At 42.6% G+C, this 15,000-nt stretch overlaps 1 protein-coding gene across 6 annotated transcripts in view; it reads right to left on the reverse strand.

Annotated features, from left to right (window-relative positions):
- plekhg2 (pleckstrin homology domain containing, family G (with RhoGef domain) member 2) overlaps positions 1-15,000 on the reverse strand; it is a 240,143-nt gene that overhangs the window by 43,959 nt on the left and 181,184 nt on the right. For all 6 annotated transcript variants that reach the window (XM_039822798.1, XM_039822818.1, XM_039822788.1 and 3 more), the window contains exons 6-7: positions 3,816-3,966; positions 228-359 (exon numbers count right to left, since the gene is read on the reverse strand). In XM_039822798.1, coding sequence (XP_039678732.1) covers positions 228-359; positions 3,816-3,966 — 283 coding nt within the window. The remainder of the gene's footprint in view (positions 1-227; positions 360-3,815; positions 3,967-15,000) is intronic.

Below are 15,000 nucleotides of genomic sequence, written 5' to 3' on the forward strand. Positions count from 1 at the left end.
CTCCAATCCTCACTAGAGCTGCAACTAACTGTTCCTTTCGTTGTGGATTAATCCGTTGATTATTTACTGGATGAATGGATGGGTTGGGTTAGGGTGTTAAGGGATTCGGGGTTCCGGGTTAGGGTTTAGGGTTTAGGGTTTAGGGTTAGAAGATCGGGAGAATAGGAGTTTATTCTGGAAGTGTGAGACGAGGTTTTGGGTGTATAAAAGGTAGCGTATAGTCTGACCTGTAGTCGCACCGCGTGCTCCTGCTTCCTCTTCATGTCGTTGATGTACCAGGCCACCGCTGTCATCGTGATGATGGCGTCCTCGATGACCTCATATCCGGGGGCGCTCTTGTCAAAGTGCTTAGAAAGTTCCTGGGAAAGACATTCGGACATTGAACATTTCTGTAACAAAGCTCATCCCAAAAAACTCTGAATGTGGACAATGTCCCAGAAACAGATGCTTCGTCAAAGTGTGGATATAAACTTAGTTCGTTTGCTTTGGTCCGAATCAGTCGGTGAAAAATCCAAGCGTACGAAAATGCTTCATTACAAATCACGCAAGAACGTCCACTCCTCTTATTGGTCGGATGTGTCTTGGGGGCGGGAGCAAGAAAGTAAATACATGAAAAAGGTCCTGTGTTCTGGACTAGTGCATATTTCTTGCATCTCCATGGTCAAAGCAGCTCATTTCATTAAAATTATCAGACATTGTTTGGCGAGAGATGTTACTACATCTGCTCTGGTCACCGAGACTTCGCTCTGCTCTGTCGGCGCCTGTCTCCAACAGACCATTTTCACAGCAGACATGTTGACATGTCATAGTAGGAAAAGCACAGGTGTATTCAAACCCATTAATGATGGCTGCATCCCACTTAGGAGAGGTCCTGGTATTAAACCATTACTGATGGCTGCATTCCACTTAGGAGAGGTCCTGGTATTAAACCATTAATGATGGCTGCATCCCACTTAGGAGAGGTCCTGGTATTAAACCATTACTGATGGCTGTATTCCACTTAGGAGAGGTCCTGGTATTAAACCATTAATGATGGCTGCATCCCACTTAGGAGAGGTCCTGGTATTAAACCATTACTGATGGCTGCATTCCACTTAGGAGAGGTCCTGGTATTAAACCATTACTGATGGCTGCATTCCACTTAGGAGAGACCCTGGTATTAAACCATTAATGATGGCTGCATTCCACTTAGGAGAGGCCCTGGTATTAAACCATTACTGATGGCTGCATTCCACTTAGGAGAGGTCCTGGTATTAAACCATTACTGATGGCTGCATTCCACTTAGGAGAGACCCTGGTATTAAACCATTAATGATGGCTGCATTCCACTTAGGAGAGGCCCTGGTATTAAACCATTACTGATGGCTGCATTCCACTTAGGAGAGGCCCTGGTATTAAACCATCACTGATGGCTGCATTCCACTTAGGAGAGACCCTGGTATTAAACCATCACTGATGGCTGCATTCCACTTAGGAGAGACCCTGGTATTAAACCATTAATGATGGCTGCATTCCACTTAGGAGAGGTCCTGGTATTGTACATGCTGGCTCACTGAAATAGCTTACTGGGACACTTGATGGAGTTGAGCCATTGTTAAGGTGATCTATTTCAGGTGTGCTCTTCCTACTATGACAAGTCAAAATGTCTGCTGTGAAAAATGTCCATTTTAGCGGCAGCTAGTTTGACCACGGAGATACGAGTGACGGACGGCGAGCTTGACTGCAGTCTATTTATGTGATAGGAACACTCTCTCTGTAGCGAGCTGCTACAGTTTGCTGCTCGGCTGCATCGCAGACTGCTAGACACACCTGACTACAGGAGACACTAGCTCAGACTTGCGGAGTACATATTAGTTGGTGCGGTTCGAGTACGGATCACGTTCTCACCACGAACGAAGCGCTCCAGAGTTTGATTGAAAGCGCACCGAGACCACCTCATCAAGCAGGTCTCAGTACGCTTGTTTGGTCCGCCTTTGGTGCGCATCCAGAGTTCGATTGCCGCGTTCTCACCTGCCCAAACGAACCGCACCAGCGGGGCAAACAAACTTTAGTTCGATTCAACTGAACTAAAGGCTGTCGGTGTGAAAACGACCTTAGCACAAAAAGTAAGGACATATGTGTTTGGTAGATTATTTCTCTGTGGTAACAATGGTTTTTGGCAATAAATCTTATACCGTTGGAAAGCCTGTTTAGTTCCCTTTCAAAGGGTGCCCCATTTGTAAGTAGCATGCATTTGTGGGATTAGCAGCAGGGCTGAGTATGTGGGTTGCGCCCATGAAACATTAGGCAAATCGTCTCTGCCAATGCCAAACAGCTTATTCTGCCATTGACTCGTTTGGTGTTTGATGGATTGGATGATTAAAGTTTGAAGAAACAAGACATATTGGCAATTTAACAATTCATTCATTTCACAACCAGGAGCCTCAGTAGCGTGTGGAAGAATCATACACAGCCACAACAGCCTGGCACCTCCTCCTCCTGCTGGTCACCAGCCCGGTCACACACTGCTGTGGGATGGCATCCCCATTCTTCAACCAGCATTTGTCGCATGTCAGCCAACTTCGTTGTGTTGTTCACTCTGGCACGAACAGCACGCCCAAGCTGATCCCACAAGCGTTCAGTGGGGTTGAGGTCAGGACTGCTGGCACACTGCCTCCACCAAAAGGTGTTACTCTATCGGTGCAGCAATCAGCAAAGCGTTTTCTGTGTCTTCCAATCAGGTGCCTGATTGGGGGTACCAGAAGCTCAAAACAAGTGTCAATAGCAGCAGCAGAATAAGCTGTTTGGCATTGGCAGAGAAGATTTGGCAAATATTTCACATGCTGCACATCCCACAAATGCATGTCCCTTACAAATGGGGAACTAAAGAGGCTTTCCAACGGTATAAGATTTATTGCAAATAAGCATAGTTACCACAGAGAAATAATCTACCAAACACAAATCTCTTTACTTTTTGTGCTACATTTATAAAAAGAAAGAATACATTTTGTACTGAACCCTAAATTGCTCAGAATGTGTGTGTACGTAGAGGAAAAAATGTAAGTTGCTTTGAACGGAAAGCCTAATAATTGTGATGTAACATGCAGTGCAGCAGGACTGTCTGCAGTAACCTTTTCCTGCCACAAGATGGCGCCACTGACCCAGTTTAAAATCATCAAAATCAAGCTGACTGGACTGATGAAATGTGAATCAGAAGCCTGTTATTCAGAGAGAAGACTTAACTAGCCAATCACAGTGGAGTATTCAGAGAGAAGACTTAACTAGCCAATCACAGTGGAGTATTCAGAGAGAAGACTTAACTAGCCAATCACAGTGGAGTATTCAGAGAGAAGACTTAACTAGCCAATCACAGTGGAGTATTCAGAGAGAAGACTTAACTAGCCAATCACAGTGGAGTATTCAGAGAGAAGACTTAACTAGCCAATCACAGTGGAGTATTCAGAGAGAAGCCTTAACTAGCCAATCACAGTGGAGTATTCAGAGAGAAAACTTAACTAGCCAATCACAGTGGAGTATTCAACATATTTATGTCTGCCTTTGTCCAGTCTGAATATGTCTTTGCAGAAGGTGGTATTTGAGGTACTATCTGTAGTATTTGGGGTATTACCTGTAGTAGCAGGTGGTATTTGAGGTACTACCTGTAGTATTTGGGGTATTACCTGTAGTAGCAGGTGGTATTTGAGGTACTACCTGTAGTATTTGGGGTATTACCTGTAGCAGCAGGTTGTATTTGAGGTACTACCTGTAGTATTTGGGGTATTACCTGTAGCAGCAGGTTGTATTTGAGGTACTACCTGTAGTATTTGGGGTATTACCTGTAGTAGTAGGTGGTATTTGAGGATCCTCTGAACCGGTTTGAGCAGGTACGTCTCCAGGGGTAACGAATGGCTCAGAGTCGTCTGTCTCTCCTGGAAGAAACGAACCAGACTCTGGTTCTTCATGCAGTCCCTCAACACCGCCACCGAACTGTAGGGGGGAGGGGAGGGAGAGAGAGGGAGGGAGGGAGAGAGAGAGAGGGAGAGAGAGGGACGGAGGGAGAGAGACAATAACATCAGAATCAGAATTTAACAACCCTTAAACAGAGCAGATATCCCGGTAAGTCCTGCAGACCATACGAGGTTACCGGTCGTATTAACACATTTACACGCCACTACGGAGGCCAAGTGGCGTTCCCTCCCCGTGTGAAAAGCCCCTTACCCTTCCAACCCCAAATCAACGCCGGTGGGTTTGAACAAGCATGTCATGTTTAAAAGATTGCCAAAGAAAACCCCCTTCACTAGAAAAAAGCTGGAAATACCATAGACATTATATATATAAAATGGACCACCAGAGCCCGTGTCTCTGGACGGAGACCAGTGAAGGATATTAGAAGTCTCTTTCCCGGTGCTGGCTGAGCGTTACTGAGCAGCCTCCAACTGAGAGAGACAAAGTAAATGTGACTTGAGCAACCTGTCTGAAAGTTGGAAGTCTTCTGGTAGCTGTGCCGAGAGAAATCTAAATCATTCCCAATCTTACAGAGACGGAGAGCGTAGGTATATGTAAGGAGATAACATAGACACAGGCTAATTACTGATCACTAACATGCTAGTTAACATTAGTCATTAAACCTAAACAGATAATGTAAGTCCAAACTGCCTGTGAGCTTCTCCTGTACTATACGGTAATTCCTCTACTGTGTGACAGTAAGTCTCGTGGTTATGACACAATCGTTAGCCTATTGTTATAAAAGCGTCTGCTACGGAGCCATAACGTGAGGTACAAGGTAATGGAGCCTTTTATACATTGTCGTGTTTCTTTAGAAATAAACAATGGACAAATAGAGTCTTTAAACGTGAGCTACACGTTGTGGAGAGAGGCTAACACTGTATATAGACCTTAGTGGTCCCCTAATACTGTATCTGAAGTCTCTTTTATATAGGCCTTAGTGGTCCCCTAATACTGTATCTGAAGTCTCTTTTATATAGACCTTAGTGGTCCCCTAATACTGTATCTGAAGTCTCTTTATATAGGCCTTAGTGGTCCCCTAATACTGTATCTGAAGTCTCTTTATATAGGCCTTAGTGGTCCCCTAATACTGTATCTGAAGTCTCTTTATATAGACCTTAGTGGTCCCCTAATACTGTATCTGAAGTCTCTTTTATATAGACCTTAGTGGTCCCCTAATACTGTATCTGAAGTCTCTTTATATAGGCCTTAGTGGTCCCCTAATACTGTATCTGAAGTCTCTTTTATATAGACCTTAGTGGTCCCCTAATACTGTATCTGAAGTCTCTTTTATATAGACCTTAGTGGTCCCCTAATACTGTATCTGAAGTCTTTTATATAGACCTTAGTGGTCCCCTAATACTGTATCTGAAGTCTCTTTATATAGGCCTTAGTGGTCCCCTAATACTGTATCTGAAGTCTCTTTTATATAGACCTTAGTGGTCCCCTAATACTGTATCTGAAGTCTCTTTTATATAGACCTTAGTTGTCCCCTAATACTGTATCTGAAGTCTCTTTTATATAGACCTTAGTTGTCCCCTAATACTGTATCTGAAGTCTCTTTATATAGACCTTAGTTGTCCCCTAATACTGTATCCGAAAGCCCTTTTATATAGACCTTAGTTGTCCCCTAATACTGTATCTGAAGTCTCTTTCCCAAATTCAGCCTTGGTGCAGAATTACAGCCACTAGAGCCAGTCCCACAATGAGCTTTCCTTAGGATGTACCAATTCTGTGTCTGTAGCTATTGAGGAGGAGAGGGGGGGGGCAAGGTGGAGGGTGGGGGTGTGGTCTTGACCAACTGCCACTTTGCTCGTTGCTCGTTTGAAAGCCATGATGTCTCTCTCTCTCTCATGGGTGGGCCAAATTCTCTGGGCGGGCAAAGCAGAGTAAGGGGAGGTAACCTTGCCCCTTATGACCTCATAAGGAGAAGATTCCTGATTGGTCCATCTGAGCTTTCATTTTCTCAAAGGCAGAGCAGGATACCCAGGGCTCGGTTTACACCTATCACCATTTCTAGCCACTGGGGGACCATAGGCAGGCTGGGGGAACTCATATTAATGTTAAAAAAAAAAAAACTCATAAAGTGACATTTTCATGCCATGGGACCTTTAACATCAAAACTGATTAATTTACTAATAAAAAAAAAAAAAAAAAAAAAAAGTACAAGTCAATAATCTTTTTTGTTCAAAAGATGAGTATATTAATCCGAAGTAATACGTTTGCCAAACTCAAAAGAAAGTAGAAGCTACTGGCACTCAACAGGTTTTAATTAAGTATAATTTCTAAACAAATGTTTACAGTACTTATTCCAATTATTTCATTTGTGCATTCGGTTTAGAGAGAGTCATCTAAAAAGTTGAACAGAAACAGCAAGAAAGCCAGTGTTCAACAATGGCCTTGGGCAAGTAAGATGCCAAAGATGTGAGGAGGAAGATGCCAAGTTGTCCAAAAGATTTGAGGAGACGCAGGAAGAAAAATAAAGGGGGGATGACGGAGGAGGTGAAAGGAGACGATGGAGGACAGAGGAGGCTCCTCAGCTGCCCATTCCTGACAAACATCCACAGCGAGAAAAAAGGAAAGATATGAGAGAATGACAGTCCAAATGAAACGATAAGATAGAGATATATATGTGATATATATAACATATATACATATATATAAACAAAATAAAAAAAAACCAAATATATTACATATATTACATATATTACATATACATAATTATATACTATCATATTATCACCAATAAAAAACATATACACCATTACAAACATATAACATATAAAAACATATATTTACAATAAACATAATACATATACAAAAACATAAACCAAATATTTACAAACACACACATACATAAAAGCATAAAACATACATACACACACAAAACACACACACATACACAAAAAATACATACACACAAACACAATATACACACACACACACATACACAATAACACACATACACACACATACATACATATACACATAACCACACACATTATACATATATACATACATATATATAACATATAACATATATACATATAGCATATACATACATATATATAACATATATATAAAATAAAAAAATATATATATATACATATAAATTATAATACACATATATAAAGCATATATAATATAAATATATATATATATATTAAAAAGAAAAAAACATATATAGCATATATATATATTATAAAAAAAAAAAAAAAGAGAGGGAGAGAGAGTGAGAAAAGGGGGGAGAGAGGAGAGAGAGAGAGAGAGAGAGAGAGACAGAGAGAGAGAGAGACAGAGAGAGACAGAGAGAGAGAGAGAGACAGAGAGAGAGAGAGAGAGAGAGAGAGAGAGAGAGAGTAAGAGAGAGAGAGAGAGACAATAACATCAGAATCAGAGATGGGAAGATGGGAAGAGAGCAGCGAGAAAAAGGGGGAAGTCTGAAGGAATGGAGGGGGGGGTGGGTGGGGGGTGGAGAGAGGAAGGGAGAGAAGGAAGGAGGTCAAGGTAACGATGGGGGGAGAAAGGAGAGAGAGAGAAACGTTAATCACAGGGATTCAGAGCGGCAGTAATAGCTTCCACAGACTGATGACTTCAGCAGGAACTGCTCATGTACACGTCATTGGCCACAGCTGGTTTCTTGCAAAAAATGTTGCTACTGAAGCTACAATATCTCATGCTAATCTCATGCTAATAGAGCTGCAGGGAAAGTAATTTTCATTGTGGATTAATGTGAGGATTATCTGTTGTTGTTTGGTCTTTAAAATGTCAGAAAATGGTGAAAAATGTGGATCCCATGTGTCTTCCCAAAAAAAAAAAAAGCCCAAGATGTCGTCCACAATTCAAAAGATATTCAGTTCACTGTCACAGTAATGATATTCCTGCTCTCCAGAGGATTAAGCTTTTCCGTGAACTTTTGGATGATCTGTAAGCTCTTATCCATCTTCATCATCATCATCATGATCACCATCATCCATCAGTCTCTCCGAAAAACATTTATATAATCTAAACCAGATACGTGTTTTCATCTCACTCCCAGCTCCACAGAAAGGCTGTTCTCGTGCAACATTTCGTAAATATAGCCCTGAAAAGTAAAGCTGTGTAATTGGTGTGTATTCCACGTATTTATTACCGTCATCAGTTCATGGTCTGGAAGAAGTTAAGGAGAAAACACAAGACTTTCACCCAGGAAACAGGTGTTCATGTCCTGGAAGAAGTTAAGGAGAAAACACAAGACTTTCACCCAGGAAACAGGTGTTCATGTCCTGGAAGAAGTTAAGGAGAAAACACAAGACTTTCACCCAGGAAACAGGTGTTCATGTCCTGGAAGAAGTTAAGGAGAAAACACAAGACTTTCACCCAGGAAACAGGTGTTCATGTCCTGGAAGAAGTTAAGGAGAAAACACAAGACTTTCACCCAGGAAACAGGTGTTCATGTCCTGGAAGAAGTTAAGGAGAAAACACAAGACTTTCACCCAGGAAACAGGTGTTCATGTCCTGAAGAAGTTAAGGAGAAAACACAAGACTTTCACCCAGGAAACAGGTGTTCATGTCCTGAAGAACTTAAGGAGAAAACACAAGACTTTCACCCAGGAAACAGGAGTTCATGTCCTGGAGAAGTTAAGGAGAAAACACAAGACTTTCACCCAGGAAACAGGTGTTCATGTCCTGAAGAAGTTAAGGAGAAAACACAAGACTTTCACCCAGGAAACAGGTGTTCATGTCCTGAAGAACTTAAGGAGAAAACACAAGACTTTCACCCAGGAAACAGGAGTTCATGTCCTGGAGAAGTTAAGGAGAAAACACAAGACTTTCACCCAGGAAACAGGTGTTCATGTCCTGAAGAAGTTAAGGAGAAAACACAAGACTTTCACCCAGGAAACAGGTGTTCATGTCCTGGAAGAAGTTAAGGAGAAAACACAAGACTTTCACCCAGGAAACAGGTGTTCATGTCCTGGAAGAAGTTAAGGAGAAAACACAATACTTTCACCCAGGAAACAGGTGTTCATGTCCTGAAGAAGTTAAGGAGAAAACACAAGACTTTCACCTAGGAAACAGGAGTTCATGTCCTGGAAGAAGTTAAGGAGAAAACACAAGACTTTCACCTAGGAAACAGGAGTTCATGTCCTGGAAGAAGTTAAGGAGAAAACACAAGACTTTCACCCAGGAAACAGGTGTTCATGTCCTGAAGAAGTTAAGGAGAAAACACAAGACTTTCACCCAGGAAACAGGTGTTCATGTCCTGGAGAAGTTAAGGAGAAAACACAAGACTTTCACCCAGGAAACAGGTGTTCATGTCCTGAAGAAGTTAAGGAGAAAACACAAGACTTTCACCCAGGAAACAGGTGTTCATGTCCTGAAGAAGTTAAGGAGAAAACACAAGACTGTCACCCAGGAAACAGGTGTTCATGTCCTGGAGAAGTTAAGGAGAAAACACAAGACTTTCACCCAGGAAACAGGTGTTCATGTCCTGAAGAGGTTAAGGAGAAAACACAAGACTTTCACCCAGGAAACAGTTGTTCATGTCCTGAAGAGGTTAAGGAGAAAACACAAGACTTTCACCCAGGAAACAGGAGTTCATGTCCTGAAGAATGTAAGGAGAAAACACAAGACTTTCACCCAAGTATTTTTACTGCAATCTGTACTCTCGGTGATCACCTGAGCCTAAACGCAATGCATGAAGAATTTAAAGCATATGGTAGATATGAAGAATGTCCACTGGAGGAACATTCCCATAGAAACTGGAAAGATTCCCATCAAGAGACGGAGTTTATTTTTTCCAGCTGATTATGAAAGACACACAGAGGTTCAGTTAGAGAGAGAGAGAGAGAGAGAGAGAGAGAGAGAGAGAGAGAGAGAGAGAAGTCAGTGCCGGTCTCCATTGGTCGTTGTTACAAATGAAAGCCAGTTTGCGTCCATATTCCCACAGACTGGAGATAATTACAACCACTCCCGAGAGCCCGAGTTCATCTCCACCAATCAGAGGAAACCTAACACGGGCCTGCAGTCTGCACATTAACCTCCTCAACTCTCTGCTTTCTCCTTTAATCTGACAGCAATTTCTCTTTGCGTTCGCCAACAAGAAGTTTCCAGGTATCCAAATGGCTTTTCCATTGTATGTTCTTATCATATATAACCTTATTTCTGCTTCTTTCAACACTTCGCTGAAGCTATACGTGATGATCACGCTGAACTATTCATGCCTGTACCTCGTTCTGTAAATACATCTAATTTAAATTACTTTCTGTAAATGGAACAAACACCTCATGCACCATGTTTCTGGTAGCCTGGACGCCATCCGAACTTAGCCCCGCCCACAACATTTTAAGGTTGGGAAGTTCGGTCTGGGCTTGATCCGTTGTGGAGCAACTATTCTCAAACCAGAGCTGTTCGGACCAATCAAAATGTCAAGGGGGCGGGCTTTGTACGATGACGGACAGATGATCAACTGTAACCTAATCAAGCACGTCAACAAAGAGCGCTTGGGTTGAATTAGTTTACAGCAAAGATGGCTGCCATCGCGTCTGTTATAGAAGATATCAACAGCGCATTAATTTTAAATAGATAGCTTCTGTGACGTCTGTGTCCGTTGCTCTGATTGGTTGTAGGTCTATCTGTTGCTCTGATTGGTTATAGGTCTATCCAATTGAGTGCAGAGGCATTTTATTTCCCGGTTCAGTTGATAGACCTACAACCAATCAGAGCAATTGATAGACCTACAACCAATCAGAGCAATTGATAGACCTACAACCAATCAGAACAACGGAGTATGTGACGTGCGCGCCCCAACTTCTTAGCGACCATCGGGGACAGCTGATAAATTAAACTTTCCAATTAAACTTTAGCTGATTACGTTACTGTTGATCATCTGTCCATCATCGTATATAAAGCTGATTGGTCCTGACAATTTGATTGGTCCAAACAGCTCTGGTTCGAGCTTAGTTACTCCACAACGGATCAAGTCCAGAGCGCACTTCGCGACCTCGAATGTTGTGGGCGGGGCTAAGTATTAACCTATAAGATATACTGACTATTGCACCAATGCTGTCTTAACCTAGAAGTGTATCTGTAACAGCTTTTCACAGGGCTGACTAGAGCTTCAATTATGTGGTTCTCTGACTTGTCCAGGCGACACACGAAACTAAACATGTCGTTTTAAGAGTGCCTCACAGGTTGGCACTCTAGTGGACACGAACAAATGGCTGGCACTATGCCACCTAGGGACACGGAGCAGCAGCCTCATTGCATCATTATATGCAACCTTGAGCCTCTGCATACTCTTTTTCTTATAGTTAGACCACAGTTGAGCAGTATATAGCGGTGTGATGTAGGTTCTAAACAGAGAACACTTCACAGAGTCAGAGCACATGGAAAACTTCCTTATAAGCATGTTAGCTTGAGAGTAAATTTTACAGCGCTGTCGGTAGAGGTCTTTGTCATCCGTCCAGTCATCAGATATGACATGACCTAAATATTTAATTTCCTCGCACACAGCAAGAGGACTATCTGACAAATAAAAGGTTGAATTTCCTGTCCTCGTCGCTTCTAACTATCATTATGTGACTTTTCTTAGCGTTATACTTTATGTCATACTCAAGGCCATACTGAGAACACACCTTCAGCATCTGCTGCAGCCCAACACTATATGGACAGAGCAGGACCAGGTCGTCTGCATACATAAGATGATTAACAATAGTGTTGCCCACAAGACAGCCGTTTTTTTAACCTATTTAGCTGATTTGATAATTCATCCATATAAACATTAAATAAAATAGGAGACAGAATTCCTCCTTGCCGCACTCCGTTACTCACACAGAATGGAGCAGATACAACATTGTCCCATTTAACCTGAAACGTTTGGTGGGCGTACCAAAACTTAGGGGCACCTCTATCTAGCAATTTTACGAACAATCGTTCATGATTAATTCTATCAAATGCCTTAGACGCATCAATAAAGCATAGGAATACAGATTAATTTAAGCTTGTGTACCTGGACAGAATCTCTTTAAGAGCATAGATACACAGGTCAGTTCCATGTTTTCTTTTGAACCCAAACTGATTGTCAGTAGTAAGGACATACATTTCTAGCTTTGTTAGCAATATTCTCTCCAGTACTTTCGACAAGATACTGGCTAATGCAATTGGTCGATAAATGTCAATACTATTGAGCTTACCAGCCTTGTCTTTAAGCACAGGTACTAACATTACAGACATAATAGCATTTGGCAGGACACCATGAACCAGACAACCATTAAAGCACATGGAGAGCAGAGGGCAGAGCTTATGGCTGGCATATTTTAGATGTTCTCCAGTAATGCAATCCATACCGCAGGCTTTGTTGTTATCCAACATATGAATAGCATCATAAATAGCTGCTGCCCTAACTATCATATCTGCTGAGAAATCAATATGTTCATGATTGATTCTAACTGAATTACTTTTAAGACAATTAAAAAGATCACTGTAGTGCTTACACCAAAGCTCAGCTATTTTTTCTGGGCCACCAACCCCTTCAATATCAACCGGAAAGGTTGTTTTATTATTATTCATTACTTTAACCTCCTTCCAAAAGTCAGTAAGGTTGTAATTCTGTAGCTTTCTGGCTAGCGAGTGTGCTCTCATTGTGTTTTCATTTTTCTTAATAAAACGGAGTGCATACTTAACTTTAGCATTTGTCAATTTTTTCCTATCCAACAATACCCCATGTCTAGGCCTACCTGCCTCTGACCAGAGTCTAAAGGCCTCTCTTGCCTCAGCATACTGCTCAGCCACAAACTCATTCCACCCAGGTCTGATGTTAAGTACCTTACATTTACTACATTACTTTTACAGAAGGGTTCACTAGAAGCATTAAGACATTTCACAATAACATCATACATGGCACAAAGTTTTTCAACATGTTGCGCATCCTTACAATTCATATCTGAACACATTAGGGCCTCATGAGGCAGGGCAATATTATTTAAGAGACTTTCCGTTCGCAGTGTGTATCCAGCCACCACCTCTTTGCTCAGTTTTGACCAGTCCAGTTTACTTGAGGAAGCAACATTATTATTTCTGGACAGCAGGGGAACATTCTCAACATCTATCAGTGCAGCAATAGGTATGTGATCAGAGGTAGCAAGTTCATAACCAATCTCCACATTACTCAGTGAGGCATCAGCATCAGCTGTGGTCACAATATGGTCCAGCCAAGATGTTGTATGCCACGCCTCACTAACATAAGTAAAACTTGTGTCAGGCAACAAAGCTTTACTCGATAAAATTAATTTAGACTCATTACAAAACTGCTGCAGGTGTGCTGCAAATAAGGATTTGCTATCAGACATGCCAGCATTAAAATCACCCATAACATAGACACAAGATGATCTGTTATCCTCTATGAATGAATGAATGAATAAAAGCTAACCTGTTCAGAAATTCATCCTCATGCTCATATGATTCATACGGTGTATAAACATTTAAAATAATACATTTCTTTTCATTACATTTACACTCTAGGCCAACAGTCCAGTCAACATTTAGACGCACCACCTTCACCATTGAGTCATATTTGATGTTCCACAGTATAGCTACACCAACAGCTATCCTACCTCGAACCAGCCTCGTACTGAGGTCAGTATTGGACTCTCCAGCCCCTTGGAAGTTCATGTGTATAGTGTTCAACTTATCTAAATCTTGTTTCGCCAGCCAGGTTTCTCGCAGGCACAGAATATCACATTCGTCCAGCAATGTGTCCACAACCAGATATCTTGATCTTTCAGTAGCAGTATGTCCTACTCGCAATCCGTGTTTAGTTGCTCCCAGCGGAGCAGCTGGCCTTCATCCCGTCCTCGCACACACATGTAATAGGTACCCCAGCATCGTTACCGTGCAGCAGCCCCTCATCTCGAGAGCGAGGGGCATCCTCTGGACCAGACGGACCTCCGTCTGCTCCTCTAGGGCGACGAGGCTCATAGTAGCGTCGGACAAAAGACCCAGCGGGCCAAAGCTGCAGGTCGTACAGCTCCGCCACATCATTACATTCAGCGGAGATACAGAAGGAGCTGAATCTATTCTGTGTCGTCTCTATTATGTTACATGTTACTTCCCGGCCCAGTTTCATTTTTAAATACTCACTAAGAGTATTGACATCTACACTGAGATCAAACTTTGTAGCAAATACCTTTACCATCTTTGTTTTGACAGCCAGTATACTGCTAACCACACCAGTCCCAATTATGCCGGTTTTCTTTCTCACATACCTCGCTGAAGTGTTTGCAATACGAGGTGTAGGGATTCGATGGGCAGGGTTCGCAGGTACCCGCTCCAGTCGGCGCCCATCCTTTACCACCGTGCTCCATGGGGGAGTCTGCGTTCGTCCCAGGGCTGGATCTACAGACTGGGCTGGTTGACTGCCGTCGCTCCCGCTAGGAAATACAGTCAACCATCCATTAACCCCAGAAGGAAGGCAGGGGGCCGAATCAGGACCCCGCGGCTTCTCCATCACAGTCGGGGGAAGACCTGTCGCACTGAGCGCAGGGCCCGGTTGTATCTCCAGAGCAGAGAGGCAGGCAGCCGGAAAAGTAGCATCCGGGCCACAGTGCCCCTCCACAGCAGTCAGCCGGCTGTCGAGTTTAGCAGAAACCTCCCGCAATGTTTCACAGGCAGCTACCTGAGTTCCCATAGTTCTTTTTAAGTAGTCAATATCAGCATTGATTTGCTGCATATTCCAGAGGAGCACAGACACATCGATGTGTTTAAATGAAACGGGGGGTAATTTATCCAGGAAGTGCGATACAAATCTTGGGGTCTCTTCACCGCACTCATTAAGCGCTTGCAGGCACATTTTGACATTGTTAATGTCCTTCTTTGATCCCCTGTGGGATATCCACCGTTTGTTGTGTGGAAGGAGTTCTGACAAAACTGCCTTTGAAGACTCAATCTGCTCGGAGCTGAAACTGCTCGTTACTATCGCCACAATATCATCGTTCAAAGTTCAGCAACTCATCCTCGACTATGACTCTACCGTCTTCA

This window comes from Perca fluviatilis, chromosome 2, assembly GCF_010015445.1.
Source record: "Perca fluviatilis chromosome 2, GENO_Pfluv_1.0, whole genome shotgun sequence".
NCBI lineage: Eukaryota > Metazoa > Chordata > Actinopteri > Perciformes > Percidae > Perca > Perca fluviatilis.